This window comes from Dipodomys merriami, unplaced genomic scaffold, assembly GCF_024711535.1.
Source record: "Dipodomys merriami isolate MVZ:Mamm:240054 unplaced genomic scaffold, mDipMer1.0.p SCAF_10, whole genome shotgun sequence".
In the NCBI taxonomy this organism is placed as follows: Eukaryota; Metazoa; Chordata; class Mammalia; order Rodentia; family Heteromyidae; genus Dipodomys; species Dipodomys merriami.
Window position 1 is genome coordinate 20,860,241 of NW_027202271.1, and position 22,502 is coordinate 20,882,742.

Sequence of the window (22,502 nt, forward strand, 5' to 3'; positions counted from 1 at the left end):
CCTTATTTTACCTTCTATGATGGTGATGAAATTAGAAACCCTAGGGGAAAAAGAATGACTTAAGTTTAACAAAAAAAAAAATTTGTGTAATTAAAGTTTATTTGAGCACAAAATACTTTCTCTGTCTATAAAATTGCTGTTAGCAGTAGCAGCAGCGTGTCCTGGCTTTGGGGTCAGACTCAGAGTACTAAATCTAGATGTACTGGCACCTCCTTCTTCTCTGATACACACAAGTGCATGGTCCTTTCTTTGAAGTCTCTCTCTTGTGATGGTTTCTTCAGGGAGAGAAAGGGGACCTGTTATGGTTTTTTAGTGGGCCAAGCTATTAGATTATACTTGTGTTTCTGTGGATAGCTCTACTGCAGGTGTCCACTGAGGACCTCTGTGCTCTGTTCATAGAGGGATGAGTGTTTTGACTCGCACAGAAAGTACTGGCTGGTATCACCAAATGGCCTTGGTTCCCACGGAAGCATCTCTCCTATTATTCCTGGTGGTTGCATGGGTGAGGTATATGGCCAGCTCATGCTTTTCCTTGAGCAGGGTCTGTCCGTGACCTGTGCTTACACCATGCTCTCTAAGTTCTCTTTGGACAGGGTCTCAGCTGCTGCCTCAGCCTGAGTTTCAGAGAGTGTGTAGGAGTCCTGATAATCTTGAAGCAGTTTGACCACCTCCAGGTGATTGAATTGCACAGCATCATCCAGAGGAATGTTGCCCCACCTGACAGAACAGTGAACATGATTAGGCAAAGAAGACACAGGGAATGCCATAGTTGTATCATGTGCACAGTGGCTGGTGGCTGGGAGGTGGTGGTGATGAGCTTGTACCATTGTCCTCACTTTTAGCCTAATCTTACTCACCGGTCCTTGGCAAAAGGATTTACTTTGCAAGCCTCGATCAGGAATTTAACAACTTCAGTGTGTCCTAGGAATATGGGCAGAAGAAAATGAGAGGAGGGGCTGGGAATGTGGCTTAGTAGTAGAGTGCTTGCCTAGCATGCATGAAGCCCTGGATTCGATTCTTCAGTACCCCATAAACAGAAAAAGCTGGAAGTGGTGCTGTGGCTCAAAAGGTAGCATGCTAGCCTTGAGCAAAAGCAGCTCAGGGACAGTGCCCAGGGCTGGCAAAAAAAAAAAAGGGAAGTGGCGCTGTAGCTCAAGTGGTAGAGCGCTCACTTCAGCTGAAGGACAGCGCCCAGGCCCAGAGTTCAAGCCCCACGACCGACAAAAAAAAAAAGGGGGGGGAGGGAGGGGGGAAGGAAGGAAAGAAACAAAGAAAGAAAAAAGAAAAGAAAAAAATTAAAAAAGAAAGTGAGAGGAGGATATGAGTCCTGAACTCTGGTATAGACCTTTGGCAACTGGAGTCTACATAAGAGGGGAAGAGAAAAGGCCTTGGGATTTTGCTGTTAATACTAATAGTATAACTATACATATAATGGGACACTTTCAGTAGGAAAGAAAGGGTCTCACACGCTGCTTCCCCTCTTCCACCCTTTAGGTACCTTCAGCAGCAGCAACATGCAGGGCTGTGCGGGAGTCATAGTCTTTCTGTTCCATATCCATAGCTGACAAAGCAAACCTGAGGATAGTGGAAAGCAGCTAGAGTTATCCCAATCAGTCGAGAATCCTCTGTATCCTTTCTGTAGTTGGGTTAGATTGGATGGATTCAGGAAAAGTAAAATGATTAATGCTAATATCTGTGGCTCTGTATAATGTGTTCTGTAACTTGTAAGACTGTCCCGTCCCACTTTCAGTATGGGAGCATGATGTTTCCAGGAGGATCACTGGCACCTAGTTATAGTGTATATTTGTTGGTGTTGGTAATCCACTTGATAGGGGATCCTTGCCTCCTAGGACCATGCTCTTAGCATTCAATGAACAGTGACTGCCACTAATTAAGTATTTACATGGCTGGCATTTTGCTTTCTGTCGCATATAAATGCAATCTGTGGCTAGGAATGTGACTGAATGGTAGAGTGCTTGCCTAGCATGCAGGAAGCCCTGGCTTTGATTCCTCAGGACAGTGCCCAGGTCCTGACTTCAAGCACCAGGACTGGCAAAAAAAAAAAAAAGTAATCTCTGTCCATTCTGGCTAACCCTAAAGTTGGTGTAATTTAACTGTCTTGGTATGTTACCTCCTAATAAGATCTCTGACTTGTATTTTATTGTGTATATCTGATATACAGTAGAGTTACCTCCGAAGAGCTGAGACATCTCCACTATAGGCAGCAAACAACAGGTTCACCACTGTCTTGTTCTGGAACACAAATACCCCACCTGAGATTAACTGGCTTTGAATACACCCAGGCCCAGCTCTACCTTGTAACCCTTCTTCATGGATGTTTAGTCAAGGGTATTGGTGAAATGTAACAGATTATTTTGTTCTGAGAAATCCTGCCGAGCCATCCGAGGTTTTCCTTACCCGAACTTCTCCGCCTTCACGCCGTGGGTCTAACTTCCGAGCACAGTGCCTCAGGTTGTCATAGTTGTGAAAATTAAAAAGAGACACCAACTTCTAGAATTGTAAGTCAGAGATGTAACAATAGCTTGTCCAGTTGCACTGGGTAGGAGCTCAAAATTGCTTTGTTTGCTTAAAATAAAGTTGCTATCATTAACTTATTGCTTAATTGATAAATATTAAGTAGGACACACAGAGCCACTCACCTGGCAGAAGCTGATGCCCCTTTGGCTGTTCCCCAGTTTGTCCAATGGTGGTGATAGACACATCATTCCCATGACATTGGGTACCACCAGGAGGATGGCTCCTGACACAGCTGACTTGGCAGGCAGGCCCACCTAGAGAACAGATTAGATGCTGAAGATAAGCTGTGGGTTGCTCAAATAGGGAAACAAATAAGGCAGGCTATTTGAAGTGTGCATAGACAAGGCCACAATCCACCTTAACCTTTGGGCTTATTAATTAACTTCTTTTCTCAATGCCATCCTCCCCCAGTCCATGGATAGTTAGGAAATGTTTATTGAAATATTACTGATAGTATGCTTACTGGATGCTGTGCTGAAACTAGTGCAAAGTTTTTCATATAACTTACATTCTGAGGTAAGAGACAGGCAATAGATAAAAATAATTCTGGTCAACCCTGAGAAATAGAGTGCTGTGATGAGGGAGAGGCAGATTTGTTTGAAAAAGGGCAGTCAGAAAAGCTTCTGCTAGGGCTGCAGATACAGCTCAGTGGTCCAACACAATGAGGCTTGGCTTCCATTGCCAGTGCCAGATACACTAAAAATAAACCTCTCCTTAGAGGTGATATGTAAGCTGAGATGCAGAGGAGAGCCAGCCTTGTGAGGCTTACCCAGGAGTGACTCATGTGCCTACATATTTGAGGGATGTGGTATGTGTGTAATACATTCTCGCCTGGCTGCAGGCTTGTGAATGGGAAGCAGAAACAAGCTTCTCTTCCTGACCTTGGGTGTATGACAGATGAGTGACAGGACAGAAACACTCACGTGGAAAGCAAATTGGCCAGAGAAGTCATACATGCCACAGGAATGCATGAGGCTGAGGGTGTTGCGCACAGCTTCAGCGCTCAGCACGCTCTCGCCTGTGATGGGGCAGATTCCTCCATTGGCCAGGGTGGCTGCCATGACACTGCCTGATTCACAAGTGACCTCCACGGAGCACAACTATAGATACAAGGGAAGGTGATCAGGCAGAGTAGACAGGAACCATGTTCTGGGACAACAAGATCTCCCAAGTTCCTTTGGGACAGAACCACCAGAGAGGAGTGTCTGTGGTGTGAGTCAGAGAGCAGTCCTGTTTCCTCAGCCCTGAGAATGCTTTACTGACCTGGAAATAGAGATCGAGGGCAGCCATCATGTCCACCCCCTTGGGAAAGCACTGCAAGGAAGAAGAGGGGAGAGCATTCTGTTCAAGCCGCACATTGACACTGCCACAGTCTTGGGTGATACCCCAATCCCAACTGCCTTCAGCCACCAGAATTCCCAGGGACCTTGTCTACTGGCCTCTCCCAGTTACCTTCTTTTCCTTGAGATAGTAGCCGATGGCATAATTTCGGTCTCCTGTTTCCTTCTCTGACTGGAATCTGAAGCAAACACCCAATTTAGTACTTGAAACTTGAGAGGTATGGGGAGAAGGAAAAATTACTTGCCTGAGAGGCAGAACTGCATCATATGTGCTACAGTGAATGAGCCCCCTTCTAACTTCTCACAATATTAGTAAATGTATAAGTCTAAGCAAACACTCTCGTAGCTTTGTTGTAAAATGTGTACTAAACAAAAATCACCAAAGGTACCCAGCTATTTAGTTAAGAAACCTGGTGGGTCTTGACAAGGACTTCAGCACAAACACACTGCCTCTCATTTCATAATGATTAGAAATGGAACAAATTATTTCAGAAAGGAAACAGATGCCAAAGAAGGGGCTCAGAGGAAACTAGGAGGCCAAGGATCCCCTAGAATCTCTCTCCTCTCACCCCCATCTACACACAACACTAGTGTGTTCAGCCAGTCTTCTACATGGGCCTTACGTGGCATTGCTGAACCCCATGAATTCATTCCCAGCCATTTTGTTCAGATATTGCAACACCTGGAAGAGAAGAGAGGCAAAGCAAGAGCCACTTGACTAAGGATCCCTACTAAACACATCCCAGACTGACTAGCCCTTATGAACCAGATCCATTTGGAGCATATCTCAGGTTTGCTTAAAAAGGGCAGGGACATCCACAGGCTTTTCTCTATGAGACCAGCAGTTTCCCATTTCTGGGACATAGGGCTTCTAATGTGAGCTGGTGCACATGATGCCGAGCTTAGAGCCAGGCACTTGGGGCAGCTGGGGAGGACAGCATGCCATGGAGAAAGGCAGCCAAGAGCTAAGTAGCAAAGAACTTACAAAATCAAACTTCTCTGCTTTGTTGCAGTCCATCTGCAGAGAAAGAGAGAGATGTCAGTATGTTAGTCCTAGAAGGATACCAGAGGTAGGGTCAGAAGGACTTAAGTTTTAGACTAGCCTTACTACTATGAATATATGTGTGTGTGTGTGTGTGTGTGTGTGTGTGTGTGTGTGTGTATGTGTGTGTGTCAGAAGGACTTAAGTTTTAGACTAGCCTTACTACTATGAATGTGTGTGTGTGTGTGTGTGTGTGTGTGTGTGTGTGTGTATTTTTTAATCTGTCAGTCTTGGGGCTCAAACTCAGGGTGTTGCCCTGAGCTCTTCAGCTCAAGGCTAGTAGTGCTCTACCACTTGAGCCACAGTGCTGCTTGGTTTTCTGGTGGTGAATTGGAGATAAGGATTCTTGCCTGGGCTGGCTTTGAACCACGATCCTCAGATCTCAGCTTCCTGTGTAGCTAGGATTACAGGTGTGAGCCACCAATGCCCAGCAAATGTGTTAATACTTTACAATGGCTTTTCTTTCTTTCTTTTTTTTTTTTTTTTTTTTGGTCATCGTCATCGTCCTGGGGCTTGAGCTCTGGGCTTGGGCACTGTCCCTACGCTCTTCAGCTCAAGGTAAGCGCTCTACCCCTTAAGCCACAGTGCCACGTCCTGTTTTCTAGTGGTTTATTGGAGATAAGAGTCTCACGGGGCTGGGAAGATGGCTCAGTGGTAGAGCGTGTGCCTTGCATGCCTGAGGCCCTGGGTTCGATTCCTCAGCACCACATAAGCAAAAAGAAAAAAGCCAGAAGTGGCGCTGTGGCTCAAGTGGTAGAGCGCTAGCCTTGAGCTGAAGAGCTGAGGGACAGCGGCCAGGCCCAGAGTTCAGGCCCCACAACTGGACCAAAAAAAAAAAAAAAAAAAAAGTCTCACGGACTTTCCTGCCAGGGCTGGCTTTGAACCGTGATCCTCAGATCTCAGCCTCCTCAGTAGCTAGGATTACAGGCGTGAGCCACCGGTGCACGGCTTGGTTTTTCTTTTTGTTTTCTTGGAGGCACGTCTCACTAATGTTGCCCAGGATGTTCTGCAGGTAGTGAACTCAAGTGATTCTCCCACCTCATTTATGGGTAGCTAAGACAACATGCCTGGTGCTTAAAAAAAAAAAAAAAAAAAAAAAAAAAAAAAAAGAGCTGGCACTGGTGGTTCACTTCTGTAATCCTAGCTACTCAGGAGGATGAGATCTGAGGATTGTGGTTTGAAGCCTGGGACAGAAAAGTCTCCGTGAGACTCTTACCTCATTAAACTATTCAGAAAAAGCCAGAAGTGGCGCTGTGGCTCAAGTGATAGAGCTCTACCCTTGAGCACAAAAAGGCTCAAGGACAGCATCAAGGCCCTGAGTTCAAGCCCATAACCATCCAAAAAAACAAAAACAAAGACAAACACACAAAAAAACAATAACAAAAAACCCCTTAATACCTAGTATGTAACACATGCATATATGTAGTTAGTGATCTTGGTTTTTTGTTTTTTTGTTTTATTGTTGGTCATGGGGGTGGAACTCTGGGCTTAGGTGCTGTCCCTCAGCTCTTCAGCTCAAGGCTAGCACCTTACCACTTGAGCCACAGTGCCACTTCCAGCTTTTCTTTGTTGTTGTTGCTTATGTGGTACTGAGGAATCAAATACAGGGCCTCATGCATCCAAGGCAAACAATCTACCACTGAGCTAACTTCCTAGCCCTAGTTAGTGATCTTAAAAATCAAACCCTTAAGCTCGGTGTCTGTGGCTCATGCCTGTAGTCCTACCTACTCAGGAGGCTGAGATCTGAAGATTGTGGTTCAAAACCAGCCAGGACAGCAAAATTGAGACTCTTATCTCCAATTAACCACCAAAAAGCTAGAAGTGGAGTTGTGGCTCTAGTGGTAGAGCACTAGCCTTGTGCTCAAGAGCTCAGGGACAATGCCTAGGCCCTCAGTTCAAGCCCCAGGACACTCACACACACAAATTAGGTGCCAGTGGTTCATACTTGTAATCCTAGCTATTCAGAAGACTGACAGGCATCCCAGGTAGGAAAGTCTGTGGGACTCTCATCTCCAATTAACCACCAGAAACTGGAAGTGGAGCTATGGCTCAAAGTGGTAGAGCACTAGTCTTGACCAAAATGAGTTCATGGACAGTGCCCAGGCCCTGAGTTGAAGCCCCACGACCTACCAAAAAACAAACAAACAAAAACCAGAGAAACATCATGCCAGGTGTGGTGGTATACTCCTATAATTTCAGCTACTCTGGAGGCAGAGAGTGGGAGAATCTTGTTTCAAGGCCAGTCTGGGGGAGAAAAAAGTAAGGGAGATTTTTAGCTAAACCAGTAAGTTGAGTCTAGTGGTGAGTATCTGTGGTCTCAGCTACAGGCATACAGGTACATGTAGGTAGGAGAATTGTAATCCAAAACCTGCCCTGGGCAAAAAATTCAAGCCAATTAAGTTGGGCTGGGGTATACCTCAAGTAGTAGAGCACCTGCCTATCAAAATTTCAAGGCCCCAGTTCAAAACCCTAGTACCACAAAACAAAAAAGTAAAAAAAAAAAAAAAAAAACTAGGCTGGGAAGGTGGCTCAGTGGTAGAGTGCTTGCCTTGCATGCATCAATTCCTCAGCACCACATAAGCAGAAAAAGCCATAAGTGGCGCTGTAGCTCAAGTGGTAGAACACTAGCCTTGAGCTGAAGAACTGAGGGATAGCACCCAGGTCCAGCGTTCAGACCCTATGACCCATAAAAAAAAAAAAAAGTAAAAAAATAAGTTCAAAAAGAGAAGGCTGGGGGCATGGCTCAAGTGGTAAAGCACTTGCCTTTGGAAGTACAAGGCTCTGAATTCAATCCTAGTCACACCAGAAGGAAAAAACTAATATCAAGCCGGGCACTAGCTACTTAGGAGTCTGAGACCTGAGGATCATAGTTCAAGCCAACCCCGGCAGGAAAATACATTGAGACGCCTATCTCTAATAAACCACCAGAAAACTGGAAGTGGCGCTGTGTGGCTTCAGTGGTAGAGTGCTGACCTTGAGCTGAAGAGCTCAGGGATAGCAAGCAGGCCCAGAGTTCAAGACCCATGACTGACAAAAATCTCTCTCTCTCTCTCTCTCTTTCTCTCTCTCTCTCTCCCCCCTCCTCCCCCCTCCGTACTAGAACTTAGCCTGGGTGCTGTTCCTGAGTTTCTTTTGCTCAAGGCTAGCACTTTACCACTTGAGCCACAGTGCCACTTCCGGCTTTTTCTGTTTATGTGGTACTGAGGAATGGAAACCAGGGTTTCATGCATGTTATCTATATATAAATAAATATATAGAGATAGATAGATAGATAGACAGACAGACAGACAGACAGACAGACAGACAGGCAGGCAGGCAGGCAGACAGACAGACAGACAGACAGGCAGACAGATATCAAAGAATGAGGATTCAGATAACATCACTCAGTTGGGCATGGTGGTACACACTTATTAGCCCAGCACTTGGGAAGCTGAGGCAAGAGGATCAAGAGTTTGAGGCCAGCCTGGACTACATAAGGAGATCCTGTCTCAAACAACCTCATTCATACATGAGCCTGACACCTCCTGAGGCTTATCTTTACTTCCTTTTTTTGTTGTTGTTGTTGGTCATAGGGTTTGACACTGAGCCTAGACACTGTCACTTACCTTTTATGCCCAAGGATAGAGCTCTATCACTGAGCCACAGCTCCATTTCTGGTTTTCTGGTGGTTATCTGGAGGTAAAAGTCTTAGACTTTCTTGCCCAGGCTGGCTTTGAATCATGAGCCTAAGATCTCAGCCTGCTGAGTAGCTAGGATTACAGGCGAGAGCCACTAGTGCTCACCTTTACTTCTTTTTTTTTTTTTTTAATTGTGAAAATACCATACAGAGGGGTTACAATTACATGGGCAAGGCAATGAGTACATTTCTTATCAAGCATTGTTGCCTCCTTTGTTTCCCCTTCCCATCTCTCCCCGCCCCCCTCACCTTTACGTCTATCCTTATCTGAACCCTCATCCTGACTCTAGTCCTGCCCTAAGTCCCATTTGTATCCCTGGTCCTAATACCCTGTGCTAGATAGAGCATTCCTCTAGCCAAGCCCTGACTCCCATATTATCTCCAACACTAGATGGAGTAAGAAATGGGGTGTGGCTCATTTGTTGCATATATTACAGCATTAAATTATATTGCTAAGTGTAATGAAGCTAATTGTGCATGTGTATGTGTGTGTATGTGTGTGTACTATGGCTTGAACTCCAGACATTACATTCTTTTTTGTTGTTGTTGCTCATGGTTTTTTTTGTTTTTTGCCAGTCCTAGGGCTTGAACTTAGAGCCTGGGCACTATCCCTGAGTTTCTTTTGCTCAAGTCTAGCACTCTACCACTTGAGCCACAATGCCATGTCTGGCTTTTTCTGTGTATGTGGTACTGAGGAATGGAACCCCAGTACTTCATGAATGCTAGACAAGCACTCTGCCACTGAGCCCAATGGTCATGATTTTTTTTTTGGGTCCGGTAGTGGGGCCTGAACTCTGGGCCTGGGCGCTGTCCCTCAGCTCTTCAGCTCAAGGCTAGTGCTCTACCACTTGAGCCACAGTGCCACTTCCGGCTTTTTTCTTTTTGCTTATGTGGTGCTGAGGAATCGAACCCAGGGCCTTGAACATGCAAGACAAGCGCTCTACCACTGAGCTACCTTCCCAGCCCTGGTCATGGGTTTTGAACTCTGGGCCTGGACACACTGTCCCGGACCTTTCAGAGCTTGCATTCTTTTTTCTTTTTTTTTTGCCACTCATGGGTCCTGAACTCTGGGCCTAGGCTCTATCCCTCAGCTCTTCAGCTCAAGGCTAGCACTCTACCACGTAAACCACAGTGCCACTTCTGGCTTTTTCTGCTTATGTGGTGCTGAGGAATCAAACCCAGGGCCTCATGCATGCAAGGCAAACACTCTACCACTGAGCCATCTTCCCAGCCCATCAGACCTTGCATTCTTGCTCAGCTTTCTAGAGCTCTTGCTTGGCTTTTTTACTCATAGCTGGTGTACCACTTGAGCCACATTTCCAATTCTATCTTTTTGTTGTTTAATTGAAGAGTCTCTGGGATTTGTCTGCCCCTAGATCTCAGCTGGGTGCCAGTGGCTCACGCCTGTAATCCTAGCTACTCAGGAGGATGAGATCTGAAATCTGAAGATTGTGGTTCAAAGCTAGCCCAGGCAGGAAAGTCTGAGAGACTCTCATCTCCAGCTAACCAGCAGAAAACCAGAAGTAGTGCTGTGCTCAAGTGTAAAGCGAGAGCCTTGAGATCAGCTCAGGGAAAGCGCCCATGCCCAGAATTCTAGCCCCAAGACCAACAAAAACAAAAACAAAAACAGAAACAAAATCCTAGATCTCAGCCACCTAAGAAGCTAAGGTTTTCTATTTGTTTTTCAGTGCTGGAACTAAACTCAGGGCCTTATACATTAGACAAGTGTTCCACCGCTGAGCTACATCTCTAGCTCTAAAGCTAAAGGTTTTAGCTGACATAGATAGGAATGAGATAAGGTAGGTCCAAGAGGCAGGGCTGTAGATAGTGCTTAGGGAAGAGAGAGAGAGAGAGAGAGAGAGAGAGAGAGAGAGAGAGAGAGTGTGTGTGTGTGTGTGTGTGTGTGTGTTAGACTTGGCTTGGTCTCCTACCACAGACTCTTTGCTTCCTGCACAGGTCAACTATAAAGTAAACACCTGGGGGGAGGGGGCAGAAACTCTGACACCTGAGTTCTCAGGGGGATGGGCTCCTAACACCACCTTCCTCAGGAGGGGCTGTGATTGGCTCTAGAGTCTGGCTGCCCACGTTGTTCTCAGGTTCTTGCTCAAGCCCTGGGAGACCTACAGCTGATGTGCCTGCCTGACACCCTTGCTCAAGGCCAACTCACAGTTCCAGGTGACGTGAATAACTGCCCTGGCCCGACCATTCACCTTTTTCCAAGTGTCTCTCACCTAGGAGTGGCCAATCAGTGCCTAATAGTGCTGTCCTCCCCCCGTTCTCTCTGGCACTTGGCCCTTAGTTTTAGACAGGGGTCAGGACTTGCTGTGCACTTCTGTAAGGTCCAGGAAGCACTGGGCTCCAGACTCAGTTGGGGGAAGGAAACAGTATGGAGAGAGGTGGGTGATACAGTCCTTCTTACAAACCTCCTCAGCACACCTAGACCCCTGCCGTGCTCTTACATGCCTCTTGGTAACCCTCAAAGGAATCCATACCACTCAGCTCCCCAGAGCTGTGCAAGGAGACTTAGAGAATAGTATCTATCAGAAGATGGGAGTGGCACTGACCTTGATCAGGGAGCTGACGACAATGGCACCAGCATTGACCATGGGGTTATGGGGGATTCCTGAGGAAACACAAATCAACCGGAATCTCATTAGCCACTGAAGAAAGCCTGTTTCACAGCCTGCTCATTCTGTGGGTTAGACAAAAAAGATTTCTGAGAAAGGAAGGACAGGGCTAATGGGGAAAGGCAGAGGCTACAGCTGTATACTTTGGCCATGGCCAATCTCTGATCTCAGAAGCTAAGCAGGGTCAGGCCTGTTAGTACTTAGATGGAAGAAAAGGGAAAGGAACAAGAAAAAGAAGGCGGGGGGTGGGGGGGAAGCGTGGTCTGAGGTGGCTTACCTTCCTCATTGAGGGAGAGCTTGTTGTAGCGCAGGCCACTGGGCTCCTTGCCCACAAACTTATGCACATAGTCAGTGCCTAGTGTACTTATGGAGATGGCATACGTGAGGGGTTTCACGCAGGACTGCAGGCAGAAGGGGATCTTTGTGTGGCCCACAGAGTGCCTGCAGACAGACAGTGACATGAAAGGGGTTCTATTTTACTCAGCCCCGAGCCCTCCCTCCCTTTCTTCTCACCCAACATCTCACCGCTGACCATCCACAGTGCACAGGGAGACGCCCCACAGGTCCGGATTTGACTTGGCCAGCTGAGGAATGTACGCTGCCACCTAGCCAAGAGTGGGTAAAGAGGAGATCGATGTGGAGAAGAACAGAGCTGTATTCAGAGTCAGGAGAATCTTTTTTTTTTTTTTTTGCCAGTCCTGGGGCTTGAACTCAGGGCCTCGGCACTGTCCCTGAGTGTCTTTTGCTCAAGGCTAGCACTTTACCACTTGAGCCACAGCACCACTTCTGGTTTCTTCTGCTTATGGGGTAATAAGGAATCAAACCCAGGGCTTCATGCATGCTAGGCAAGCATCTACCACTAAGCCACATTCCCAGCCCAGGAGAATCTTTTTTTTTTTTTTTTTTTGGGGGGGGGTCTGGTCGTGGGGCCTGAACTCTGGGCCTGGGCACTATCCCTCAGCTCTTCAACTCAAGGCTAGCGCTCTACCACTTGAGCCACAGTGCCACTTCCGGCTTTTTTCTTATGTGGTGCTAAGGAATCGAACCCAGGGCCTTGAGCATACAAGGCAAGTGCTCTACCACTGAACCACCTTCCCAGCCCAGGAGAATCTTTTAATAAAGGATAAGATCCTGTCTCCAGCATGGAGAATGGTTCCCTTCTGACTACTGCTCCCAGAAACACCCAAGTCTTCCAAATTCTAGGGGACCTTATCTTTCTGTAGTCCCAGGCCTGCAGAGCTGGCAATAAAGTCCATGGAAGGTTAAAACAAAAAGAATTCTGGAGGCTGGGCACTGATGTCTCATGCCTGTAATCCTAGCTGCTCAGGAAGCTGAGATCTACAGATTGTGGTTTGAAGCTAGCCTAGTCAGGAAAGTCTGTAAGACTATTATCTCCAAAAAAAAAAAAAAAAAAGCCAGCAAATGAAGCTATGGCTCAAGTGATAGAGCACTAGCTTTGAGCAGAAAAGCTCAGAGACAGTGCTCAGGCCTTGAGTTCAAGCCCCAGAACACACACACACACACACACACACGCACACACACGCACACACACGCACACACACGCGCGCGCGCGCACAAAAAAAGAAATTGGCTTCCTTTTTTGGTTCTTTGTCAATTACTCTTAAGTCTCTTAGAAAGCTTCAGTTGAATTTTTTCTTTCCTTTTTTTGGTCGGTTGTGGGGTTTGAACTCTGGGCCTTGGCACTGTCCCTAAGCTCTTCAGCTCAAGGCGAGTGCTCTACCACTTGAACCACAGCACCACTTCTGTTTTTTTTCCGGTGGTTTATTGGAGATATGAGTCTCACAGGAGCTGGGAAGGTGGCTCAGTGGTAGAGCTCTTACCTTACATGCATGAAGCCCTGGGTTCGATTCCTCAGCACCACATAAGCAAAAGGAAAAAAGCTGGAAGTGGCGCTGTGGCTCAAGTGGTAGAGCACTAGCCTTGAGCTGAAGAGCTGAGGGACAGCACCCAGGCTCAGAGTTCAGGGCCCACGATGGACCCCCCCAAAAAAAAAAAAAAAAAAAAAGAGTCTCACAGACTTTCCTTCCCAGGCTGGCTTTGAAATGCAATCCTCAGATCTCAGCCTCCTGAGTAGCTGGGATTACAGGTGTGAGCTACTGGTGCCTTGCTTTTCAGTTGACTTTTTATGCCATCTGTTTCCATTAGAACTGAGGACTCTCTGCTCTAGGAGTCAGGTGGATAGAAACATGTGATATCCCATTTTTAGAAGTTCTGCTTCTCCTCTCATCCTGGAGGATTCCCAGCCCTAGAAAGTCTCTGAGAAGCAAGTTACATCTGACCCAGAGCCCCTCCCTTATCCCCCTGGCACTCACTTTGCCTCCAGTGAGCTCTTTGCAATCCTCAAAGATGCGATCCACATGGCCCGTGAACTCCTCAAAATCAGGAATGACAAACTTCTTTCGGAATGCCTGGGTCAGGAGCACAATGTTGCTGCTCACACACCTGGATCCCAGACACGAGTGCATTAGGAGGCTAGAGATATGCAGCTGGGGCTCACTTTGGAGCCATGGAATGTGAGAACAAAGAAGGTTATAAGTAGCTATCTGGATTGGGACCAATAGCTATGTGACATTTGGCAAGTCACTTTTTATCTTTCTAGGTTTTTATTCTTTACCTCTGAAATGAGGGGTTACAGTAACATAGGAGATGGCTCAAGTCATTATGTCTTGAGATATGAGAAATAACAATAAACATATATGTCCCCTCTATATATTTTAGAAGTCCTAAGTCATATTTACATGTTTATAAATATTCAAATATCTAGTAAATAAATAGAACATTATCTAGATGATGCTCACTAATCTGTTCACAATGTTTACTTCTGGGAAAGTGGGACTAGGATGTGGTAGAGGGGAAATGAGAGCATGTGCTTATAAATCGTTAAAACTTATATGAGTATTCATGTAGTACTTGTATAATAACTAATAAAACAAAGTGGGCTGAGCTGTAAAATTGCCCAGTCTCTGTCCACAGAACAGTTCAGGGAACTAGTGCCCTTATCTTTGGGGCCCTCACTTTTGGAAGAGATCTCGGTCTAAGAGGCCACCACTGCTGGATTCTTGGACCATGCGGTGCATCTGGCACATGCAGTCCCGGAGCCGAGGATCTGATGTCTGTAGTCCAGTGGCCTTCAATGCCTGTGGGTGAAATAAAAGGTCTGGTAAAGTCAGCTCAAAGGATAATAATCTAATCCTAATAATCTTTCCAGGATATTCAACTAAGTCAAGCCCAACTACAAGTGGAATAAATGGATTGGGAGACTTAAGAGACACTGGACTAGCTCTGAAGACCAACTAGGGTTTCCTGATTTTTTTTTTTTTTTAATTTTGGTGCTGATCCTGGGGCTTGAATTTAGGGTTGGGGCACTCTCCTTGAGCTTCTTTTTTTTTTTTTTGGTCAGTTGTGGGTCTTGAACTCTGGGCCTGGGCGCTGTCCCTCAGCTCTTCAGCTCAAGGTGAGCCCACACCATTCCTTGAGCTTCTTTTACTCAAGGCTAGCACTCTACCACTTGAGCTACAGCTCCACTTCAAGCTGTTTTTTAGCAGTTTATTGGAGATGTAAGAGTCTCACAAGCCAGGTGCCAGTGGCTCACGCCTATAATTCTAGCTACTTAGGAAGCTGAGATCTGAGGATCGAGATTCAAAGCTAGCCTGGACAAGAAAGTTCCTGAGACTCTTACCTCCAATAAATCACCAGAAAACGGGAAGTGGCACTGTGGCTCAAGTGGTAGAGCACTAACCTTGAGCTGAAATGCTCAGGGCCAGCATCCAGGCCCAGAGTTCAAGTCATACAACTGACACACACACAAACACACATACACAGAATCACAGACTCCCACTTAGGCAGACTCTGAACTCCAATACTCAGAACTCAGCCTCCTGAGTGGCCAGGACTACAAGCATGAGACACCAGTGCCTGGTGACATTTTTTTTCATTGTTAGTGTTTAATTTCCTGGCCTTTGGACAGGGATTGGGTTGTCTCTTCAGCCTAGGTACCTGGTACTACATCTGTCTTCTTCATCCTCACATAGCAACTTACCAACTAATTGCCCTTCACCTGCACCTGCATCCTCCTTTCTCCACTTCCGGGAATTTTTTTTTGTTGTTGTTGTTGGTTGTGGGTCTTGAACTCAGGGCCTGGGCGCTGTCCCTCAGCTCTTCAGCTCAAGGCGAGTGCTCTGCCACTTGAGCCACAGCACCACTTCTGGTTTCTAAGTGGTTTATTGGAGATAAGAGTCTCACAGACTTTTCTGCCCAGGCTGGCTTTGAACCATGATACTCAGATCTCAGCCTCCTGAAGAGCTAGGATTTCAGGCGTGAGCCACCAGCACCTGGCTCACTTCCAAAGATTCTAAGGGCTTAGAGCTCTGAAGAGATAGAGTAACTTACGGTAGTGAACTTGTGGATAGGGATTCGTTCCTGTCCCTCGGCAATCGTGTAGAAGAGCAAATCACCGAGGCGGGATAGCATGCCACTCTCTGATGAATCACTGTTTGGAGGCAGAAATAGGAGGAGGACAGGAGCCTGAGAACTCCCTGCTCCTCCTCCCTGAACATGAGCTTATAATTAGGAGAATGTCATTCCATGTCTCTTCCCTGAGAGATGGATCTATCACTCTCTAGCCTTTTTTTACTTCTGACTTTCAGGCCTTTATTTCCAGTTGCCTTCTAGACACTTCCACTTGTTCCACAGGCATTGAAACATGTCCAAACATGAATCATCACACCTTCTTACACCTTCCTATGCATTTCCTAACATAGCTCCCTAGTGCCTAGAGTAAATTCTTTATTTCTTTGAGGCAGGGTCTCACTGTGTAGCTCAAACTGCCCAAACTCTTAAATCATCTTGCTTCAGCCTCTCAGGTGCTAGGATTATTCAAGTGCACTACCATACCCATCTAATTTTTTTTTTTTTTTTTGCCAGTCCTGGAGCTTGAACTCAAGGCCTGGGCACTGTCTCTGAGCTTCTTTTGCTCAAGCCTAGCACTCTACTACTTGAGCCACAGCACTTCTCACTTTTTCTGTGTATGTGGTACTGAAGAATCAAACCCAGGGCTTCATGCATGCTAGGCAAGCACTCTACCACTAAGCCACATTCCCAGCCCACACCTAGCTAATTCTTAATTCTTGGTATGACATTCGAGGGTCTTTAAAACCTTCCATCCTTCCTTTCCTGTAGCTCACCGTTCTTCCACACTCTAGTAAAGAGATGGTACCTCAAATGGGACAGGCACTAGGAAGCTTTGTAGCGTTTGCTATGCTTTACCTTTACATGTAATGACTTTTCTCTTCATCTCGTACAGTCCTACTCATCTTTCAAGGTCCAGGTCAAATGTTACCAACTTTAACCTTCCCTAAACTCCAGATTTTGCTTGTGCTGCCTTTTGTCTCACGTACCATCTTTAATGTCAGTACTCCCTTGCTCCACTGCTAGGTCTTTGTGTTTTATACATCTTTGTCTTCATAGCAATGAGCAAAGTCCCTAGCACATAGTGAGTTCTTTAATAATAATTACCAAGTTACATTGCTAGGAAGGGCCCACTGCCCCAAATGTCTCTTCCACTGGTTTGTAACATCTAACATTCCTAAACCATCAAATGTCTTCTTCCTCTTCAAGAGTTCTTCTATTAACATAGTAACAACTTTAGAGGAATTACTTTATCAGATCATTTCCAAATATGAGCGATAACTGAGATTAAGACACTCTCAAAGTCCTTTGATCCAACCATCTTGTCTTCTAGGAATTTATCCTGCAGGTACACTCACATACCTACAGAGTATCATATTCACAGTTATTCACTGCATTGTTAGAAATAATAAAATTGGAAATAACCTGAATGTACATTATTATGGAACTAGGTAGGCAATTTATCATATATTTACATAATAAACTATTATGCAGAATTAAGAATGAAATTAGAGCCATGCCCCAGTGGCTCATGTCTGTAATCCTAGCTACTCAGGAGTCTAAAATCTGGAGATCACAGTTTGAAACTAGCTCAGGCAGGAAAGTCTGTGAGACTCTTATCAACTAAACTACTTAAAAAAGAAGAAGAAAAAGAAAGAAAAAAACCAGAAAAAAAGCTGTGACTCAGGTGGAGCACCGGCCTTGAGTGAAAAAGCTAAGGGACAGTATCCAGGCCCTGAGTTTAACCCCCAGGAAAGGCATACACACACACACACACACACACACACACACACACACACACACACACACACACACACACACACACACACACACACACACACACACACACACACACACACACACACACAAAGGGGGAAATACATATGTGTTTGCTTATTCAGGTACAAAATAATTCTAGAATGGATAAGAAATAAGAAGTGAAGGAGCTGGGGATTTAGCTCAGTGGAAGAGCACTTGCCTGGCAAGTGCAGTTGGGTCCTCAGCTCTGGGGGGAAAAAAGGTACAAAAGACCAAAAAAAGAAAAAAAAATACTAACACAACTAGAAATAAGAAGTAAAGTAGGGGGCTGGGAAGGTGGCTCAGTGGTAGAGCGCTTGCCTTGCATGCCTGAGGCCCTGGGTTCGATTCCTCAGCACCACATAAGCAAAAAGAAAAAAGCTGGAAGTGGCACTGTGGCTCAAGTGGTAGAGCGCTAGCCTTGAGCTGAAGAGCTGAGAGACAGCACCCAGGCCCAGAGTTCAGGCCCCACGACCGGACCCAAAAAAAAAAAGAAGAAGTAAAGTAGGCGTTAGGCCAAAAAAAAAAAAAAAGTGTTAGGTTGGAAGGAATATTTTTCACAAAGGCTAGTTTGTGTATTTTTAATTTTGAACTATTTGGTTAGATTGTCTCTTGAAATAGTACACTAAAAATAGACTCTTGGGACTGGGGTTATGGCTCAAATGGTAGAGGACCTGCCTAGCAAGCATGAGGTTCTGAGTCTAAACACTAGAACATCAAATAAACAAAGACTCTCAAGGAGCTTGTCATAGCCTAGACCCATGTGTGTTTGTAGCCAGGAAGAACAGCAGAACAGGGACAGTGTTTCTATTTCTGGGGAACTCCAATAAGTCACAATGACACTAGTGCCAATAGTGAAGAGAGGGAAAAAGCTATCAGGACTAACTGCAGAGGAGAGTTGGGAAGAACTTTGAAATTAGATCTCTGCTGATAGAAGACTAGAAATAATGCCATGTCACTTTTGAATGTCTCAAAAATCTTAAAAAAAAACAAACAAACAAAACCTATCACTCAGAGGTCAATCACCAATATAATGTTAAAAGAGCAGGGCTAGGAAGGTGGCTCAGTGGTAGAGCGCTTGCCTTGCATGCCTGAGGCCCTGGGTTCAATTCCTCAGCACCACATAAGCAAAAAGAAAAAATCCGGAAGTGGCGCTGTGGCTCAAGTGGTAGAACGCTAGCCTTTAGGTGAAGAGCTGAGGGACAGCACCCAGGCCCAGAGTTCAGGCCCCACAACCGACAAAAAAAAAAAAGCAATTTGAATTTCAGGGCATTTCCTCTTTGCTGATCTTGCCCCTCATGACATCACACTCCCAGAATCTATCCCCCTTAGGGGGGTCAACTCCTCTCTGCCCAGGGTATACCTGTGCAAGACCAGGAGCACAAGCAGCTCTAAGCAAGAAAAACTAGTTTCCTATATACATTCCATCACTGATCCCACTAGAGTGTGTGTAGGAAGCCAGCGATGATACCTCTACCGTGATCACCCCAAACAAAGTGGAAGGGTGAGAGAGGTGTCCCACTTCCAGTCTATGGGAGGAAGTGGGCTGGAGATTGGGACAGGAACGTCTTTCAGTATTCCACATCTCTTTGAGAAGATGCTAATGGAAAATACTGCATAATAATGACTAATAATAAGTAATACTTATTGGTGTTTTACCTCTCAGGACAAGGACTCCAGCGGTGGTGAGGTAGTGCTTTGTCAGTCTGGCTACTTTAATTATGGTGTATATGTGTTTCTAAATGTCATCAGGTAGATGCCAATGACAGGGAAGATGTGACTGCTATAAAAATAAAAATAAAAAAGCAGGAGCTACTTGGACAGGGTCTAGCTGGACTTCTGGGAAGGATAAGATTTCCTGCTCCAGCACTATGCATCTTGGAGAAAAGAAGGCACAGCCACCAAGTACTCCTGGTTAGTGAAGGAAAGAGTGGTTCAGTCTCCAGGATGGAAGATGTGCCCAGAGGACGGGAACCTTTCTCAATCAGGAAGCCTGACGGGTACCAATAACCAAGTCTGACGTCTGGTTTCGGAAATCTGCGTCTGTACGACTCGAATCCTACCATAAACTAGAAATATTCTCTCCACTCAAAGACCATTTGGAAAACCATCCTTATTTTACAGATGAGGGAGACCTGCTACGCGAACACACCCAACAGATCTGTGCGCACCTGCGCACCAATAATAACGCGCGCAGCTCTCAGTCCCCGCGCCAAGGACGCGCAGAAACAGACAGGACCCGAGTGCACTTGGACCTGGGGCAGGAAGCTGTTCCATCCCCATGCATCCCCCACAAGACACGCGAGCGAGCGCCACCGGGGAGGCGAAGAAACGTGAGGGATGGGCGGGTGTGTGCACACGGCCCCGCATTCAGACACGTGCACCAAACAACACTCGGCGCCCATCTGCGTTCCGGGGTTTCAGTACGCACCTTGGACAGGCACCATCTCGTAGACCGACCTGCCCAAACGCCCTCCCGGGCGGCGGGCACGTTACCGCCCGAGCGCGGCGGACCCAAAGCCCCAAATCTAAAGGAAAAGGCATCGCAGGCTAGTGAGCGAGGAGAGCGGGGAGGGGAGAGCGCTGCCTGGGGAAGGGGGCTCCCCGGGAGCGAGCGAGAACCACCGCGGGAGTGGGAGCGAGCCGGGCCCCTGCCCCCGTCCCGCGAGCCTTACTGATCCTGGTGCTGCGGCTGGTGGCTGCGCGGCGTCTCCCGGCCCCGCGCCGCGGCCTCACTGAGGTGGCACCGGACGCCCCCGCCGAGGAGCGGGCTCCGGCTCGGGTGACCCCAGCCTCCCCGCCGGCCGTGCCCGCGCGCCCGGCTAAGCGCGCTCTGCAGAGCCCTCATGGAGCGCATGCCCCCGCGCGCCGCGCGCTTGGCCCGAGCGCCCGAGACGTCGGTGCGGTGCCGGGAAGGAGGGGCGGAGGAGCGCGGCCAGGCTGCGCGCGGGGGAGCCGAGCTGTGCGGCGCCGAGCCCCAGAGAACAGGGAGAGGGGCTCGGGGGTGGGGCGAGGACAGGAGGAGGGGCCTGCGCCTGGTCTGGGGCCAGGGCGAGGTGCCCCCGCGACCCCAGGGCAGAAATGGACCGGGAGGGCTGCAGGGCACCGAGAGAAGGGAGCTACGGTCTAGTGGGTGGCAAAGAGGGGGCGGAGCCCGGGGGGGGTTAGGACTGACAGAGCCCTCGTCCAATCACCGGGGAAGCAGAGCGCTGGGAGGCGGGGAAAGGCGGGCCTACATAAGGAGTGTCAGGCTGTGGGCGGTCCGCCAGCGCCTGCGGATTCTTCGGGTGCTGCGCAGTGCGTGCGGGAGTTGTGGGTGGGAGGGTGAAGTTGAGGAGGTTGCAAAGCCTGGGACGCAAGGGGACACCGCGACGTTAGGGACGGTGGAATTTTCTGGTTCCGACAAGACCGCTGCCCGAGAGACAAGGATGAAGTTAGGCTCTATTCCGGAGTCTCTTAGTGACCTAAGACTCAGAAATTATGACCGCTTGAGTAGGTAACCCCTAGCCATGAGTACCAGAGCCAGAAATTAGACCCAAGGCTTTGAGTACCAGGTTCTTCTCCTTGCCCTTTTCCCGGGATTGACAATCGAGTTACCCAAAGAGACATGACTCTGTCACTAAAGGAGGTATTTTATGTGGAACTACTATGATACAGAGAAAGAATGTGTGTGTGTGTGTGTGTGTGTGTGTGTGTGTGTGTGTGTGTGTGTGTACCAACACTGGAGTTTGAACTCAGAACCTGGGCACTGGCCTTTAACTTTTTCACTCAAGGCTAGCACTCTACCACTTGAGCCACAGCTCCACAGCTGGTTCATTAGAGATAAGAGTCTCATAGACTTTTCTTGCCTGGGCTATCTTTGAACCTCAACCCCTCAGATCTCAGCCTTCTGAGTAGTTAGCTAGAATTCTAGGTAAGAGCCCCCATCACATAGCTCATTTGGGGATTACAGTCTGAAATAATTTGGGCATAGTGGGGCATATCTGTAATCTCAGCACCCTAGAGGCTGAAGCAGGAGAATTTTGAATTTGAAGTCAGCCTGGGTTACACACACACATTAACAAAAAAGTAACTGTGGGAAAATAAATATCAAATCTATGCATCCTGTGTTCTGTGGAAAATCAGTTCTGCTTTGTCTTGGTTGGGCCAAGTTAGAGGGGTTTGGCTTAAAATCAGATAGTGACCTTTTTGTTTTTATTTGTTTTTCCTTTCTGTAGGCATACTCTATATTCCTTACCTGTTCTCCTATCAATAGGACTTCCTCTAATTCAAGTACTCCTGTCTCAGCCTTCATTTTGCCCAAGTGGAAAAAAAATTCACTTTTTTTTTTTTTACTTGCTACACTCATGCCTCAGCCTCCTGAGTAGCTATGATTACAGGCATGTACTGTTATGCCTGGCTATAATTAAGGCTCTTAATACTTAGCATAAACTATATCCAACATTAGTTTTATAAATAATAGGCTAATTTTATTCTTGTTTCATAGGAAAATTGTTGTTTCTCTGATCAAGAAAAGAATGCCATGTTAAAGAATTTCTAAGCCAGTGGCTCACACCTGTAATCCTAGCTACTCATCTGAGGAAGCCAGCCTGCTCAGGAATGTCTGTGAGACTCATCGGACAGTTAACCATAACCACCAAGAGTCAGAAATGGTGCTGTGGTTCAAGTGGTAGAGTGCTAACGTTGAGCACAAAAAGCTCAGGGACAGTGCCTAGGCCCTGAGTTTAAGCTCCAGGACTGACATAAAATTTAAAAAGCATTTTTTTTAAGGAATTTCGATATATTTCTCAAAAGTTGTTTGCTTCCTTTAGTAGTGAGCTCCACATTCAAATTCATTCTTCCACTAACAGGAATTGATTGAGCAATGAAGAAAATCTGCTTGTAGAATGGGAGCCTCTTTGCTTAGAGAACCAGCCCCAGCTGAACTTTGACCTTTTCAACAATTTTTGCCTGCACTACAATATTGCAGCCTTTGCATGAAGATGGAGCATGTAAGACTGGTGACTTGGGAAGCCTATTGATTGTGCTATGAGATATTAAAAATTAAGCTTGTC

General features: G+C 46.7%; 1 protein-coding gene across 3 annotated transcripts; it reads right to left on the reverse strand.

Moving 5' to 3' along the window:
* Positions 1 to 54: 54 nt before the first annotated feature.
* On the reverse strand, positions 55 to 20,453 carry Gls2 (glutaminase 2). 3 transcript variants are annotated; one of them, XM_070043321.1, is made up of 18 exons: positions 20,124 to 20,453; positions 15,634 to 15,733; positions 14,260 to 14,381; positions 13,557 to 13,686; positions 11,749 to 11,828; positions 11,501 to 11,664; positions 11,161 to 11,219; positions 4,864 to 4,896; positions 4,502 to 4,560; positions 3,991 to 4,057; positions 3,802 to 3,852; positions 3,462 to 3,638; positions 2,661 to 2,792; positions 2,419 to 2,511; positions 2,192 to 2,253; positions 1,499 to 1,575; positions 858 to 921; positions 55 to 717 (listed from the first exon to the last, which is right to left on the reverse strand). In XM_070043321.1, the coding sequence occupies exons 1-18, from the start codon at positions 20,303 to 20,305 to the stop codon at positions 561 to 563; spliced, it is 1,809 nt and encodes a 602-aa protein (XP_069899422.1). In that variant the 5' UTR covers positions 20,306 to 20,453; the 3' UTR covers positions 55 to 560. The 3 variants fall into 3 exon arrangements, with proteins under 3 accessions (XP_069899422.1, XP_069899431.1, XP_069899441.1); XM_070043330.1 differs by lacking the exon at positions 20,124 to 20,453 and adding an exon at positions 19,880 to 19,992; XM_070043340.1 differs by lacking the exons at positions 15,634 to 15,733; positions 20,124 to 20,453 and adding an exon at positions 15,284 to 15,449.
* Positions 20,454 to 22,502: the final 2,049 nt, after the last annotated feature.

Coding starts and splice junctions, on each gene's coding strand:
- Gls2 (XM_070043321.1), bottom strand. CDS start 20,305: ATGCGCTCCATGAGGGCTCTGCAGAGCGCGCTTAGCCGGGCGCGCGGG. Junction 11,220..11,500: donor GCTCTCCCTCAATGAGGAAG/GTAAGCCACCTC, acceptor GTGTTTCCTCAG/GAATCCCCCATAACCCCATG. Junction 2,793..3,461: donor CTGGCCAATTTGCTTTCCAC/GTGAGTGTTTCT, acceptor TCTGTTCTCTAG/GTGGGCCTGCCTGCCAAGTC.